The sequence below is a fragment of the Pagrus pagrus genome (assembly GCF_965226575.1).
Source record: "Pagrus pagrus genome assembly, chromosome: 11".
Classification (NCBI taxonomy): domain Eukaryota; kingdom Metazoa; phylum Chordata; class Actinopteri; order Spariformes; family Sparidae; genus Pagrus; species Pagrus pagrus.
The window spans coordinates 13,808,542-13,825,850 of record NC_140195.1 but is presented as its reverse complement, the minus strand read 5'-3'; the positions used below and the strand labels follow the sequence as shown (position 1 = coordinate 13,825,850).

At 40.1% G+C, this 17,309-nt stretch overlaps 1 protein-coding gene across 4 annotated transcripts in view; it reads left to right on the top strand.

Annotated features, from left to right (window-relative positions):
- LOC311265076 (uncharacterized protein) overlaps positions 1 to 16,432 on the top strand; it is a 60,963-nt gene extending 44,531 nt beyond the window's left edge. For 3 of the 4 annotated variants that reach the window (XM_084366402.1, XM_084366401.1, XM_084366399.1), the window contains 5 exons: positions 13,404 to 13,438; positions 14,901 to 15,114; positions 15,206 to 15,324; positions 15,505 to 15,661; positions 15,809 to 16,432. In XM_084366402.1, the coding sequence (XP_084222528.1) occupies positions 13,430 to 13,438; positions 14,901 to 15,114; positions 15,206 to 15,324; positions 15,505 to 15,661; positions 15,809 to 16,110 (801 nt within the window). In that variant the 5' untranslated portion in view covers positions 13,404 to 13,429 and the 3' untranslated portion in view covers positions 16,111 to 16,432. Of the gene's footprint in view, positions 1 to 13,157; positions 13,239 to 13,403; positions 13,439 to 14,900; positions 15,115 to 15,205; positions 15,325 to 15,504; positions 15,662 to 15,808 lie in introns of those variants that run through there. The other variant, XM_084366400.1, reaches the window with a different exon arrangement.
- Positions 16,433 to 17,309: the final 877 nt, after the last annotated feature.

The following is a 17,309-nucleotide window of genomic DNA, read 5'->3' as shown; positions in this document are numbered from 1 at the left end:
CTAATCATGCCTCCATATGTGTGTGTGTGCAAGTTCACTTCTGCAGCAGTGTGTGCGTGTGTGTGAGTGATGAATGTTTGTGCCGTCGTGCCCAGTTCTGCATGATCGTATCAGCCGTGTCAGTGTGGAGGGAGACTGATGTGGAATGTTAACAGTGACTGAAAGTATTGGATTGTCTCCATAGAGTCCCATCCATGCAGAACCCAGATAGGACTCGCAGGAGACTCAACACATTATAGTGAGAGATGAAGAGAGGCGACTTATTATTGTAGGTTTCACACGAACCTCAGAGAATTCCAGCCGTCTGAAAAATACACAGCAGCAGTTGAAAGATTACAGCTATAAAAACAAAAATTAGGCACCTGGGACGTCTCAAACTTATCATCACTGAGCGCATGATAACAATAATCCATTTAAATCGTACTGTTTTATTGTGTAAGTGCTCTTTATGGGCCTCGGAGTTGACTTTTGAATAAACTGATGAAATGGCGCCATCTTCAGCTAAAAGACGGAACAGCATCCCTGCAGCAGGCCAGGAACTGAACAGCCAGCTGAGGGAGACAACCCTCTAGTGTTTCAGTCTGATTCAATGGTTCATGCACTCTTTATGAGTGTTTGCGAAGAAATAACAAATACAATAATGATCAACTTTATTTCTATGGTACCTTTCAAGACAAGAGCGCTTCAGGTGCTTTAGAAAATACAATACCATACAATATATAGGTGCAATGCTAACAAATCTAAAAGAAATACAATTTTGAAAATGTAATAAAATCAGGGAATTCAAGTGCAATTAAACAAAAGTTTTCTGCCATCTCATATATATATATATATATATATATATATATATATATATATATATATATATATATATATATATATATTCAGCTATGTACAGTACAGTAAAGTGTGTTCTTTCATAAGACATACAGCATGTTGGGTTTGAGTGTGTTTCTCCATGCATCTCCCATTGACTTCAATACAACTGACATCACAGTCTGGCACCAAAGCGCGGTTCAGTGACGCAATGACCCTTTCTTCTATTTTAGGTTCTTTGGGGGCCACTGCCCTGCATCTTTTAGATTTTCCCTGCTCCGACACACCTGATTCAAATGATTGGGTCATTATCAGGCTCCAGCAGAGCTCGGTGACGAGCTTATCTTCTGAATCAATTTTTTGTGGAGCTGCGACACATCGAAAAACATCAGTATGTTTTTGATCCTCCCAAAAACAGGATTGAAAAACAGAGCTGTAGACAAAGCAAAACTAACTGATTTTTACAACCATGAAGGGTGAGACAACAAAGGAGTATGATCATGTTTGCGGTCACCTCTTTGATTAACAGGATGCGTTTTTTTTTTTCCAAAATCAGAATCAGAACTACTGCCTTCATACTGTATTACCTTGATGTTTTGCTGCTTAACAATAAACACAGAAAGTAGATTTTTTTTTTTTTTAAAGATAAAAAGCAACAAAATCAACAAATGTCTTTTGCAACACATCCGAGTCCATACCATCCTCACAAAGAATGTGCTTTCTCTCTCTTTTTTCTGTAGTCTGTGGTTATTGCATCGGTGATTTCCCCCTGGCCTTGAATCTCTTTCTGCTGAGGAGGCATTTTAATGCGCACTGTGACCACGGTCTTTCCTTCGGAAGCATCTCAGACAGAAGTTGATACGGTCCCGTGTAAAGCCGGAGAGCCCCTTCCTAGCTCCAGCCTATCAGACTGCAGCACGTGTTGTTGTTTTGACAAACTTCAACTTCAACTTTGGTGCCAGACTGTGATGTCAGTTGTATTGAAGTGCAACTTTGCAACTAAAACATGTGAAGTTAAAAAGCTTTTGTTTTTTTAGCCAATGAAAGTAGTCTCCAACAATAAGGATTATTTCATCCCAATGAGTAATGCTAACATAAATCCTGAATCCCAATTCAATTCACTGCACTAAAGTGTTGTAAAAGAATAAAAAAAGCCAGAGAGTGTTTAATATTTTTATAAGCACTACTCTTCTAGCGCTGATTCTGCACTTTTAGGACAAAGACCCAAACCACAGGAACTCACAGCCCTCCACAACACAAAGATTTCAGCAAAGTAGAAGTGGTAAATATCCTCAGACGATGACGCGCCCTTCTGTGGAAAGAGGAAGCCTTCCCCCTGCCATAATATCGCAAGCTCTTTCTAGAGCTGTCAGAGCTAACCATAAAGTGCAGCACATGCATGCTGACTCCACTGGACACCCCTAGAGGTGCAGAAATCACACCAGGAAAAAAAAACCCAGCTGGATGTAGTTTCCATAGATTTAGCATTTATCAAATACAATAGTGAAGTGCATTGAACCAAGGTAGTGTGTCCCATATATCATTCAAGGCCTGACAGGAGATGTAAAGAATGTCAGTAACTCAAAGAACGTCACATATGCAGTATTTTCCCACGACATCCTGTTTGGAATTTCTCCTTCCCTTTCTGATGAATGTTTACCAAGATTTAATTTGTGTTTGGAGTTTTTTCTCCTGAGACCATCATACACCACAGATGTGGATCCAGTGCCAGCTTCAAGATGCGACCTTGTAGACTGAAGACGCAGACGAGTAAATGCAACTAAACTTGACATTAATTGCAAACACTTGACTTGAGAGAACTGATATCCTCAGGGTTAGCACATTACATTTCAAATTGTAGGCCTAATGGTTGTGATGGTCCTAATGTTCTTTGATTGTTAACATTCGTGACAGAGTTACTGATTCTGGGATAGTTTAGATTGATGCCTTTGCATAATACAATGACATTTCAGTGAGATTCCTCCATATCTTTGTGCTATTTAACTTTTAGGCTTGTGGTGCAACTTTGGGGATGGCACTGTCGATCAGCTGGTGCAGCACTTTGGTTCAGACTGAACCCCTGATCAGATTTGTGTTTTTTGTGAAGCAGTTAGACGGATGGATTGGTTGGATGGATTGCGATTGAAACGTGTATGTCCTTTTCAGGATGAGTTGTTATAACTTAGGTGATTCTCTGACACTGGTATCATCAAGTCAATTATTTATTTGGCCAGTATTTTGGTCAGTGTTGCAGTCAAGACCACCTAAACCGATACCAAGTGATAAGAGAGTATTGAGACCAAGACATTGAAGGGTTCAGACTGAGTCAAGACCTAGACCAGTGCGAGCACTCCTAAAATTGATCTAAAATATTTATTTTCATATAAAAACACCCACAGAACACCCATGAAATGTCCTCTTCATTCACCTCTTTAATTGCCATGTGTACTATATGTGTGTATGTATAAGTTTACCATGAGAAAAAGCATTGCAAAGGTGAATTGTATGTGTGGGAATCTCACTTTGTTTTCTATGAGCAAAGAAATACAAACACCAAGCAGCTGAAGTCAATTTCATCTTTATTCAACCCTCCTTTTTCATATCATCATCCACCTACACACATTACTATTTTTTGTAAGCACCAGTTTTTCTGGGTGACTCGTCTTCCCTTAGAAACCATCTTTAAGTACAGTACGTGTCAAACAACGATGATATCACTGCAGTTGTGGCCTTTTCTGGTCTTGAAATAAATTCTGAGCCCTCTTTGTCTGAAACCAAGACAGGACCAAGTAAAAATGCAGTCGACTGTGAGACGAGCTACTTATTGGGTTTAATGCTAATTAGCAAGGGATGGCATTCGAACTCTCTAAATTTAAGTTCACACTACAGGATTTCTACTCACCAATAGTGTTTGGTGATGGCTGACAGAAAGCCCCAATCAGATGCAAATTGGCGCTCGCTCCGCTGTGCGACGGTCAGCATCTGTGAACTGTTCAAAAGATGAGACTGCTTGGACCACGTCGCTCCCATGACATGTCAAGGCGGATGGTTGTGTAGTGTGAAATTGACAGCGATCGGACGACTTTGAAAGTTGTAAAGTGTGGCCAAGGCATAAGATGGTGATCATGGTCATCATTACACTGTTAATGCTAGAATTTAGCTGCTATCATGGCTGTAGAGTCCCAAAGTCATGTATAACTGCACAGTTCTTATCTTTTGTTCCATACCAGTTTGTTATCAGGTAGAGCTGCAAGGATATGTCAGTTAATTGATTCGTTGATGGAAAGAAAAGTAATTTCCAACTGATTTGATCATCCTGTGTGATTTTTTCTAGCAAAAATGTCAAACTTTTTCTGGTTCCAGCTTCTAAAATGTGAGGATTTGCTGCTTTTTCTTTGTCATTTATGATAGTAAATCTTTGCAATTTGAATATGTCAGTTTGGGCTCTGGTAAACTGTGATGAGCAGTTTTCAGTATCAGTATCATTTACTGCAGCAGAGGGTAGAGGACAGCAAAACATTTTGTTCTGTAATGTTAACATCATGAAGAGGATCAAGCCCCATCACCCCTCTGAAAGATTCATATACCATGTAAAGCAGGACAACAGACAGATGTTATGTGCGAGTTTGTAGCTAATGAGGCGACAAGTTCAGATGTGGGAGGTTGATTAAAAAGACAGCTATTGTTTTCATCTACCCTCCCTTCATGACAACAGCTGTGGAGTGGAGGTGTGGGCCTCCAGCAGGAGAATACAAAATGATCTGGTCAAGCTGTGCTTACAGACAAATATTCATGGCTTCTCTGAGTGTGGCGTGTGTGGGCTTTCCTCTGTGCAGCAGGGACTGGTTTCAAAATAGCTCATCAAAGACCCTCAGGCCCTTTATTGTATTCTTTGGAAGCAAGATGGAAAATCTCACGGAGATGTTTTATTTTGTCCTCTGAGCTCAGAAAAAAATTTTTACTCTCTCGCTCTGGCTCTCTTTGTCTCTTATCTCGCTGTGAAAACAGATGATTTATGTACAGTCTTCGCACTCGAGTTTATGTGTTATTCCGATAAGGCCGCTGGGTTTGTCTGTGTCTGTGTGCTTTATGAGTGTTTATTGAAGCCACAGCTTGTAGGACTGCCCACTGGAGGACACAAACAATATTCCGTGGGAATGCAAAGTCCCACCAGTTCCCAATCCCGCTCCTTATCTCCAGCATTCCCATTTGAGTGATGTATATTATCCTCCTGAACTGGGACCTCTTGCTGCACTGCTGCTGGCAACCATATGCAAATGACATGTATGGATGTGCATTTTGCAAGCAGTGTTTTAAAAAAGTACCCAAAAGTCATACCTGAGTATAAGTAAAGACATTGTCTTTAAAAGTTACTTTGGTAAAAGTGAAAGTCATCCATACAAATAGTACTTGAGTAAAAGTCTGATATTAAATGTCCACAGAGCTTTTAGAAAAGGTGCAGAATAAAAGCATCTCTTTTCCTTAAAAACACTATTATGATTGCAAATTAATCATTTTAAAATTGTGTCGGGTTCAAAATGATTGTTTAGTTTATCTCTGTGTCAGAATTCAGATGGTTGGTTCCAGCTTCTAACAAGGTTTGTGAGCTAAAGGTGTAGCGGTGTAGGTATTATGTGATATCTGTGTTTTGTCAGCATCGACAGTCTTGTAGTTGGCAGTTTGTGGAAAAAGACTTAAAAATGGCTGATTTCTACAGTATGCATCCAGCATACTGCACTGCCCAAGCCCCAGTGATGAAGGCAACTTTTGTGGTAGCCAAAACATGTAATACAACATTGCGTGATGCACTTGGGCCCCAAATGACTTGCTTGACCATCATGATTTGAGCCTTTTGGTCCAATACATTTTGGAAAGTCTAGAAAAGCTGCAAGGTTAAATCTTTAAATCTCTATTCAAGTTAGCCGGGCACTAAAACGAAAGTTAGCACGCTCTGTGGGCCCCACAGTGCAGAATATCCAGGAAGCTGAGCTTATTTTGGCTTCATGTGCCACTGAGCAGCCTTCACAGGAATGACCGGGGCACCATCTCCAACGCTGTACCCAGATTTTAAATGTTTGATCCATGGTATTGCACTAATGTTAACGTTAACCAGCGTTAGCAACATTAGCGTTTACTAGCTAACGCTATGTTATCAATAACACCTCTAATGCAAGTTTTTAAGAATAAGAAAGTGCAACTTGGAAAAGCATTATAGATATATAGTAATGGTATGAAAAAAATAAAAAACAAATAAATATTTAGCATTTTTTTGCATTGAGTCAACAGTAGACAGAGACAAAGGTAAATACAGACAGGAGACAGGAGTGTGTGAGAGTAATAGAGGTTGGTGATGTTGGGGGGGGGGGGGGGGTCAACCTCAGGTTTTGCATACTTGCCAGCGTCTCTGACAGCTCGCCGGCTCACCACGGCATGTCCAACTGCCTTCTCACCTGCCAGGTTGTTAACCTGACTCACCTGGCCTCCGCCACTTGGACCCTGCCCATGGGTGTGAACATCAAACAGAATTTAAAAGAAAAACTGTTACTCACTAAATCATTAATGAGGTCGAACCATCACTCCAATATACATTAACTGGAGTAACACACTCACATGTACTAAGGAATGTGAACTCATGCCCCCAAATTACATGTTATTAAATCAAACGTGTGCAATGTTAGCTGCTGTGTGTTTAACATATTTCTCAGCGTTGGTTCATTATGGGATTATGGCTTTATCACTTCACAAACAAACATGCACGCACACACCCAAACACACACACCTTTTTGTCGAGGCGTTAGGGGAATTCCCAGTAACCTTCATGTGTACAGGTGATTTGCGTACGTTCACTAATCTAAGGGGTTTGGCTATAACTGTAAACCCACTACACCTGGACACACACACACACACACACAAGCACACACACTTGGCCCCTCACTCATCAGTCACTGATGACCATGTTGATAACGCCGGTATAAACCTTTCTTAAGTGCTTCACGACTTGACACACTGATGGTCACCATTGTTTGTGTGTGTGTGTGTGTGTGTGTGTGTGTGTGTGTGTGTGTGTATGTGTGTGTGTGTGTGTGTGTGTGTGTGTGTGTGTGTGTGTGTGTGTGTGTATGTGTGTGCGTGCTATTCACCTGCCATTTGTGACCGTTAAACATCACAAGTGACTCAGACGTAATACAGACAGATGATCAAATCATTTTCACTCTCTCTGACACATGCACACACACAAACAACAAAAGAAATGTTAAAATGAGATTAAAATTGACAAAAGGTGCACCAAAATGACTGTGATCACATCTGCGTTGCCTGTAGCCCGTAAAATACTGTAAAAGATTACCGACAAAAGATTAATAAACATGTGTAATTTAATGTGTAATGTACCGCAGCTGTTATGTCACTCCACATATAATAGAAAGAAAGTGATCTTTGACGTCTCTTGGGCCCACACGGCTGCACATTCCTTGAAATCAGCCTCAGATTCAAAATCTCCCTCTGTGAATCCCTTCATCACGCTGTGTTTATTTTTAGATGCAAACTCTTATTTTTAGCGCTGACTCCCCCGCTTGTTCTTCATAAAGTGAAAAGACAACATTTTTAAGGCAATTCCGAAATCAGAGAACCTCCATGCCCTGATAGAGCGTCAGTTCTCAGGTTTCACCTGCCTCACTCCGCTATTTCTGACTGCGAGGGTCCAATGTCTCTCTGGTCTTATCACCTCGTCTGAGTCCTCCAGGTGCCAGCTGCGTTAGAGGAATCCTAACCGTCACCCCTTTCACTGAAGGCTGAGGGTTTTTCCGAACACGTTTATCAAGTCTTTTTGTAGAGCTTGTAAAGTTTTTGACACCCAATATCTTCTACTGCCGCTCCTTCAAAATCTACCTCCACTGCTCCCAACAAATGCTACTACTGCTACTGTAACTACTGGAGATGGAGTTTTCTCTGACTTCCATTACAATCACTGCTGCATCTATGTTTTATTCCCTCTATGCATTGTTATGGATCAAGTGCATTTATTTGCTTACTTGCTCAAAAGTTTGATGAGAATCCATGGCGATTTTTCCCGCGCTGGCGCACTGGTAGCGACCCATTTCACTTCTGCCAGCAGTGATTGGTTTGGCAACCGTAGGGAGTAGGCTGAAGAAAACAGGGCGTCATAAGCATATCGACAGTATTTGTGTCGTTACTCTCCCTGTCTGAAGTGGGCGCTGCAGGTTTAAAGCTACTATGTGCATATTTTTTTTATACTTTTTCTCATCTCTCCCGTTATTTTGGTGTTTTGGGGTTTTTTTGCAAAAGAAATTGACAATACAGGTGAAGATTTGTGCAGTTGCTTTCAGCCCGCTCATCTCAGTGTCCCGTTGACAGATAGTTGCTTGAATTTGGACTTTTTAAGACTTGAATTGAACTCGACTGCTGTGAGACTTGACTTATATCCTGTTTCACACTGGACAAAAAAAATCCACTAAAACCCCCTAACATCTGGCTTTTGTCTGGCTTTTGTTTTGTACAATTGGCAGCGCCAATGACTCTGTAGTAGTCATGGGTATTCATCGGCCCCAGCTCCAAATGGCAGTAATTGAAACATTAAACCCAAATGGACACGATCGTTTTCTCCCATTTTCCCGTGCGATGCTATGATGCTCATTGAACGGTTTTCCATCCATCTCCTTTCAATCAGCACTTGAAGATCGTTCAATTGTTGTTTAGTTTGAAAGAAAGACTTAAGTAAAAGATATAAAATATAACCACTGTAACATTGTCTTGTACTGGTGCTGGTGTTGATATTAATCAGCTATAATATGGTCAAGACGAATGCATGAGAATTTCAAAATAACATTAAAGATGAGTGTAGTTTATAGTAGATAATTATTAGTCAGTTGCATACAAAACTTTCACAGTGCCTGTGGTGTTTGCGTCACTGAGTCAGGACAGCTGGCTCATAAAAGAGAATTATGATGCGTATCGTGGGGGCGATGGAGGATGATTATATTTACCTTGATGGGAATTATATTCAGAACTTTTGCAGCGTAAGCAAATATAAGATACACCAACCGATGACTTACCACATCATAAAGATTAAAGCCAACTCTGCGGTAGGATTTGTTACTTACAGTATGGATGTGCCTACACAGGTTTTACACATACAGTTAGCATCTCAAGGGTTAATGAAAAAGGCTGTATGACATCATGAGCATCAAGTACGGGAAACTCTCCTGATGTTTCAAGGAAGCTGCTTCTCCACCCTGCATAACAGGTTTCCCCAACCTTATCTGACTTCACTTTAGAAAACCACAGCACACTATAAAACAAAAACAAACCACTTGTGTGAAAGAATCCAAAACTGTGATATGTGCATACAAGAAGAGCAGCAACACTTCAGTTTATGAATGTGTGTGTAGCTCTCTGAGTGTGTATCTGTTCTTGCGTCCGTGTGTGTCTGAGAGAGACAGAGTGAGATGTTGATAAAGAGGGCAATACTCCAGGTGGTCAGCCTGTCTCACTGAGGGAAATCACTGTCACTATTTGCTCAGCTGCTGCACTGTTTCAATCAATTTTCTGAGAGTTTTACCCTTAACTATCTATGAATGAGCACAGGCACAAGTACCTGTACACATTTTTACACTCCAGAACTGGAAAGAAAGAAATGCACAATATTTAGCCAGCTTTGTATGTACATTTGTACCACTGTTGGTAGTTTAGGCAAATGAACAATGGTAAACTTTGAGTGAGAAGCTCCACTTCTCACTCAAATATCCACCAACTGACATAAAGTGCATCATCTGGAGGATTCTGGGGCTGTTGTATTAACTACAGGTTGACAGGTTTGGGTGATGTTCCACATTTTGTTTGTATTCGTCCACAGGCACAAAGAGTAGAGTTGGATCAAGTAATGGGAGTCGCAACAAACTCTAATCAAACTGTCAAAACTAGGCAGGGCTGGTAAACTTCAAACCTGAATTCTGTTACTAGAGTCTATTTCTCGCCTAAAATGGTCTCAGAAACATATTCCTCTCTGTTAATAATTTTATTTTGGGTTACTACTAGATTAAGTCTACATGTTTTAATTGGTAAAAAAAAACCACACCAGTTTTCTCAGCACTGTATTCCTTCTCTGTCTGAAATGCTCACGTTTTGACTCCTGTCTCTTTAAGGCCACCCCCAGTCTCCTCTGGTTGGTCAGCTCACACATGTCTGAACCAGCACTGCCTACAGCAATAGAGCAGCTGTGCTAAATCAGTTCTTACGTGCCAAACTAGCCGCTAGATATAGATAATGCAAATGTGTGACATGGTGACGAAGTGTGATGTCACAAAGTCGCGGAATTAAAGGCAGGACTACTGACGAGGCGTTTCAGGAGCAGTGTCTTCTGTGGGAGAAAGAAGCTTCTGTTGGTGCAGACCTTTTTAACGTGACCGCCATTTTGTTTCTGTGCTGTGAAAACTAAGGCTGAAAAAATATGAACCACGATCCCGTTCCAAGTCTATTTGTCACCTTAATATGTGTTCAAAAACATATTTTAGTGTATTGTAGCTGTAATTCAATATTGTTTGCTTTTGCTCGTTTCCACGAGCTAAACTAAGTCCTGCTCAACTCGCGGGGGTGTTTATGGTCCGGTGCAGCGCAGTGCATTCTGGTTGTTGTAGATTTTCTACCTTCTGAGCAGCCCCCTTTTCCCAGGTTGCTTCAGTCATGTAGCAGCAATTTTAAAAGTATCCATGTCTTTCTCCAGCCCAGTTTTATGCAAAGGCCATCTTTCCAGCTGTGAAATACATACTAAGTGGTACAAAAACCATATAAAGCCTGTTTTCCTGAATTCTTAATGCTGTTTGACCTATTGACCTTTCATGATCCTGAATTGTTTCCTTGTGTATTCTGACAGATTTACAATGCAGGGACATGTTGTAATATTTCAGTGTGATGAATTTCTACATTAAAACTTGACAAGTTGTAAAGTTACTGATACTGTTGAAATTATAGCCGGGGAATAAAACTCGGGACGTAAATACCTGCCTCCCATTACATACATGTCATATATCATCAGTTCAGACTACTGCCACCACATTTGGATTTATTGTGACACTGCTTATCAAGCCATAAATACCTGTGTCAAATGCATTTTTAAACATAACTCATTGCTTATTTGTTTATTTCTGGAGGGTTCACTGTATGCCTGTCACCAATCACATCCCAGCATGCATTGCAGAGGAACAGCTTAAAGAGGTCCCAAGTGAATCACAGGGTTAACACAGTTCATTCTAATCTGTAGGAAATATTTGAAAAACTTTTTCTTCTGCTTCACTATTAGAGTCTGTGCATCGCAGACCTAGACAGGATCGGGGAAATCCCTCAGTGACATACACCTTGCGAAAAAGATGGCTGTTGCAGAGCTGGTAGTGTACCGGAATATCTGTCTGGAATAATGACACACGTAACAACAACAAAAAGGAAGAAGCTCACTCGCACACAACGATGTTGCGTATAACAAAAGTGAACTATGAATGACATCATGTGTTCGTAATGTGGGGTGTGATGCAATAGCTGTGGCTGTTTACTTCCCCAATAAGAACAATGCTACAGCAGCCTTAGTGTGCTGATTAAAAAGAACTGATTTTCAGAGGCACAGTTACAGTCTGTGTTGTGTACACAGTTTGGAGGGAGGCTGTAAATTACTTTTAGTCACTAACTAGTCAGTTAGCTAAGCCATTGCCCAAAGCAATATTTTAGATTATCTATGAGTCAGATGGGTATATGGCCATGGCGTGCCAAGCAGAGTTAATGATGAATAAGCCGATATAACGACTGAAAAAAAAATCTTACCATCAGCCAAAGCAGGAGATTTAACGATAATTTAACCAATTATAAACTCTATATAAATGTTTCATAAATGGTTTAAAACAGATAATTTTTTTGTCAACAGTGTAGTAGTAGTGTGAAATTTAATTTAATTCAAAGTGTGGTTAATTGAGAAATTATATTTTAAAACTTACTTCTTCTTCAAAGTAACTTCCTGTACTGTTACATCTCGAGCTGTTGTAACAAGTGAATTTCCCCGTTGGGGGATAAATAAAGCCAATCTTAATCTTAATCTTAACCTTAACCTAAATTCCATGGAAGCATTACATTTCCACTACACACGAACTACACTGTTCGTACGTGATTCTCACATGTGGATTAAAATTTCAACATGTCGAAACATCTTTATCTGCTCCTGTGAAGCATTCATAGTTCATATACTATACTGCAGTTTTAATTATATATAATATGTTGATGAGAGAAATTATAAATATTCTTATTCTGTAAATTCCAGAAACTTAAACTCCTCATGTCTGCTCATGAATTACATAATCGTGTATTGTAGACAATATATTATATGTTTATATGGTGTTATAGATGAATATGGGAGTTAAAGTAAACTGTTACCCCTTAGGCCAAAAAGTCTCTTTCACAAGCATTGTTCTCATTGTGTATACACGTGTGTAGGTATGGATACATATGTACAGATGAGTGTCATTGGATACGAGTGCTAATCGAACTTGATGCGACAACAATAGATAACAACAGACTATAACCACTTTTTCTGTCTGTTTATTATTGTTTCACTATATATTACTATTTTGTCTCTGTCTTCGTCTTCTATGTTCTTATTTTGTCTTGTGAAACATTTTCTTATTGAGAAGTGTTCAGTCAACATAAACATACAAACATATCTCACTCAGTCATATTTTGTCAGACGTTGCATACTAATAATCAACCATAAAACTGAAAAGAAAAGAAAAAAATCTAAAGGTATGTCAACTGGTTACTCTCATAAACATGTGGTTTGTTATCAGCACCACAAGTGATGAGCTCGGAAGTTAAAACAAAAAGTAGGTAAGGGTAAATAAGTTGTACGTCACAGTGGGATCGTGAGATGCATGCAAATACTATACGTATGCAAATGTGTTTAAGAGTTTAACTTTAAACACATTGCTCTATCGTCCCCATCCTCCCTCAAGTCAATCATCACCGCATTGTCTCTGCAGAGGTGTATCAAGTTTGATACCACCATGATGCAAAGTCAAAAAATATAAAGCCACATCATTTTCCTCCATGGTACCTCTGCTTTGGGAAATATAATGATAAGAAACCACAGATAACACCACATGTTTTGATTCCATGGAATTAAACCTGCCAAGCTGAAAAAGCTGTTATATGAAATAGGCAAAAAAAAACCTGACAAGAAAGACAACCTTTATTTTAGAAACCACTCCCACTGTAAAAGGGGCTTGGCCAAAAGTCTGCAAAGACTTATAAGAGAGGTGACATCCAGGTGGAGCATCATTCAGGTGAGCATTCACATGTCTCCACCCTCTAGTGCCTGAGGATACTACTTCACTGAACTAGAAACAGGAGTACTCCTCTGAATTAACAAGGTACAGATATTCTGTTTGTTGTGATCATTCATTCATTGACTGAATGTGTCTGTTTGCTGTCATATGACTTTCTGTCACTCTCTATCAAGTTTGTGTGACAGCTTCTTTCACTTCTCTGTTCATGTTGCATTCTGGTGTCTAAAGTATGTTCTCTCTATTTTCCAGATTGTCCTTCTCGTGTGTTGGAAGAAATGGAGACGGTGAGTTGATTATTTTATATTTTAATGAGTTGTTTCGTTTGTTTTTTAAAGTCAGCTCATGAATGGCAAAGACAACTGTTTATAATCTTACAACAGGACCAGAGAATATCATGGTAAAGGTAGAGAAGGGGATTCTGGAGAAACATAGTTGACTGTTGAGTTCAGAGTTGTAAAAAGTACCCAAAAGTCATACTTGACTAAAAGAAACAATATCATGCTAAAATATTGCTTTGGTAAAAGTGAAAGTCACTTTCAGTTTATTTGAGTAAAAGTCTTAAAGTAACTGATATTAAATGTACCCAAAATGTACCTGAGTATTTAAACTACAAGTAAAAGTAAGTTATAGGCTACATATATTTACATGTATGTTTATAGTGGGTGTCAATTGATAATTGGCCTGGCTGATTGTCGGATCGAATATTCAGCATTTCTTTAATTATCGAAGTCAGTGCTTTTTAGTCTGATTGCTGATCAAATAAATTAATTTTACTCTAATTCAGCAGCCAATTTGCAAAGTGACTAGAAAGAAACGTTATCAAGTAAATGTAGTGGAGTAAAAGTACAGAATTTGCCTTCGAAATGTAGTGGAGTGGTATTAAGTTTTATCAAGTATTAAGTTGCAGAAAATGGAAATACTCAAGTAAAGTAAAAGTACCTCAGAATTGTGCTTTAGTACAGTACAGGAGTAAATGTACTGAATTACATTTAATCTCTGGTTGAGTCTTATTCTCAGAATGTCAAATTCATGTACAGACGCTTTGGGTTAGAATTTCAGGTCGAATACTTACCCAAAGCGTCGGTATTTGACGACCTGGGAAAGACAACAATCAACTATTTTTCTCCAGGATCGCCTTCTGTACCTTTAATTGTAACTGATGTGTGTTGGCTGAGGGTGAAAGCTTATTTGTAGGAATAGCAGATAAGCCACACATCACTGTTACCTGAATGTTACCTATTGCTGCTGAGGGCACATGCACTTGCATAAATTTGCCAGTCAAACTAAAACACACATGGTAACGCCTCACTCACTTTCAAGACACAAACACGACACACAGCTCAGATCAGCTTAAATATCATGTGAATGTCATGACTGTGTGTGACTTTGGAAATCTAGATGGAAAAAAACGAATCATATTTCAAGATGATCACTGATGTTTAAATATTATGCAGAGCACAGATGATTCATAGACAATACACAGCTCATTTAAAATTGATGATTGAGTGCATCTCAAAGCAAAATTTTCCCTGTATGGTGCACCACAGAACAATAGTGCTCAACAGAACAATGATGGTTTCCATGAAAAATAACAGCAGGTGTGCAGTCTGATAATAACTACACCTCAGGCTACACCAGATAAATGTCACCCGTCATGCAAAGTGTTTTTCTCTCTCGTCTGCATCACACAAACACACAAACCAGAGTGTGTTGTGGTTTCTCAACGCACTGCTCTGTCTCCGTCAGATGGCTTACGTGACCGAGATCAGGCTGAGTGGAGAACGGGGGGCCTGGAGCGGAGTGGCCCCCTCCTCCTGTCCCGAGGTGGATCTGGAGGTCATCGAGGAGTACCTGCAGGAGCACTCGCTGGAGGTCCAGCCTGCACACACACCAGCGTCACCTCCAAACGCCATGGGGCAACAGACGCATGCACACTCGCAACAGGCCACCAGGATCACAGGTTAGTGTGATGCTGATAAAAAAACATGATGATAGGATGATTTTTTTTGTATTTCTACATCATTTATCATCCTCTGCCTGTGTGTCCACAGTGAATAGCTGGTCAGGTCCTCACCCGTTTCAATGGCACTGTGGCTCTCACACTCCAAACGAGGAATATCAAGATCAAGCCCTGCCTCCAGCCTGGACTAGTCCCCATGACAACCATTGGGTGAGTTCAAGAACGTCAATCTCTTTGTAAATTAAAGCTTCATTACCTCTTTCAAAGCTGAATACAACAACACATCGCTGTTTGACACATTTTGGGATTTTGACGCAGAATTTACACTTTTTTGATTGACTGTATTTGGGATTTATGAGTCACATCTGTGAATAATTCATATGTTTTCAGGACCATGTTGCATATTCAACATATTCATGCGAACCGCCTGCATACACTGACTCAGACTCCCAGTCTAGCAGCTCCCAGTATCAAGATTCCCCATCACCGTCATCCGACAGGGGGGGCAGGACGGACAGAGACTCCCTGCCACTCGCCCCACTTTCAGGTATACACGCACACATCTCCACATGTGCAGCAAAACTCTCAACAATACAAATCTTCACCAAACTTCCATGTGCTTTTTCACACGGACACACATGAATGAGTCATTATCACTTCATATTTGTATTTATATCCCCTTCCGTCTTTGCAGGAAAGAGGAAGGAGCGCTTGTTCCAGTTCCTGTTCGAGATGCTTCAGACGCCATCGATGCGGAGCTGCATCTGGTGGGTCCAGTCCTCCGCTGGCACGTTCCAGTTCTCCTCCCAAAACAAGGAGCGCCTGGCACAGTTGTGGGGCCGGCGAAAGGGCAATCGCAAAACCATGACCTACCAAAAGATGGCACGGGCACTGAGGAACTACTCCCGCACAGGAGAGATCCAGAAGGTGAAGAGGAAGCTCACGTACCGCTTCGATGAGAAGACACTGAGAGGCCTACAAGGAGACTCAGTGTAGGGAGTAGGATGGGGAGTGTATATAAGCATGGAAGTTGGACAGGCACGATGGATATTCGACACTGTGGTTTTCCTTGGTGCTGATCCTAATTCTATGTTATGTAGAAACGAATGAATACTGAGTATTTTAAAGGCCAGAAGATGAAACACTATCGGACAGAGCCATATTGGAGATGGTGTAAGCAAACTCACTGGATTGGCAAAGTGTGAAAAGTCAGCTGGCATTAAAACATCTGTAAATCTAAAAGGTTATCACATAATATCTACTTCATAAGTAGAACTTAAAATAAAAGTTGTGGTTCTCTGTTTTGTTTTTTTGTGATTCTGTGTTGCAGATATTCAGCAGATACAAGATCATCCTGTAGACTTCATAACGCAATTAGGTTGTGCATACATGATCTGTTCAAATATCTTTCTTAAGATGAATGAATAAATATGAAATCCTTTTCAAAATACCTGATGTACTTGGTCCATCTATCTATCTATCTATCTATGTGAACAAAGACATACTGTATAGTTCATATCAGAAGCAAATACAGATATGCTTATAAACTGCAATAAACACACATACAGACCTACACAAACGCACACACATTGCCAAAATTGTATGCAAAGTTAGCGTGCATGAAAAAAACACCCTTAAAAACAGACCTATCAATCGGTAACATCTACAAAGTCCCCCGGCACACGACACACACAGCCGCAGGACACACACACACACACAGATGTTGAGTATTACTTTCTCGTATGGAGTTGCCAAAGTAAAGCAATTTAATTTTCATAGTCAAATGATGAGGCCACACACGTATACTGAAAACCAAATGACACAGGAGAAAATTACATAATATGAATAAACATTCTGTGCCATTCCTGACTATTCACTGACTTGTAAGTATGACGTACTTACAGCTGTGGTGGAAAATAACTACATACATTAATTCAAGAATAATATTGAGGTAAGATTTTGAGGTACTTGAGGTCGGTAATATTGTACCTTAAACTCCTCTTCATTTAAGTGACAGCGTTAGGTGGAAGCAACTACTCAAATTACTGTTATTAAGTCGTTTTATTGGGTATGAAGCCAATAAGACTGTCTGATCACAAACTGCAGCAGGCCCAGGTTCGGAGAGGTGATCACAACCACTGAGCAGAACAGAGCAGAGGTTGGGAGTAATTTAGACAGAAGATTTGGAGAAACAG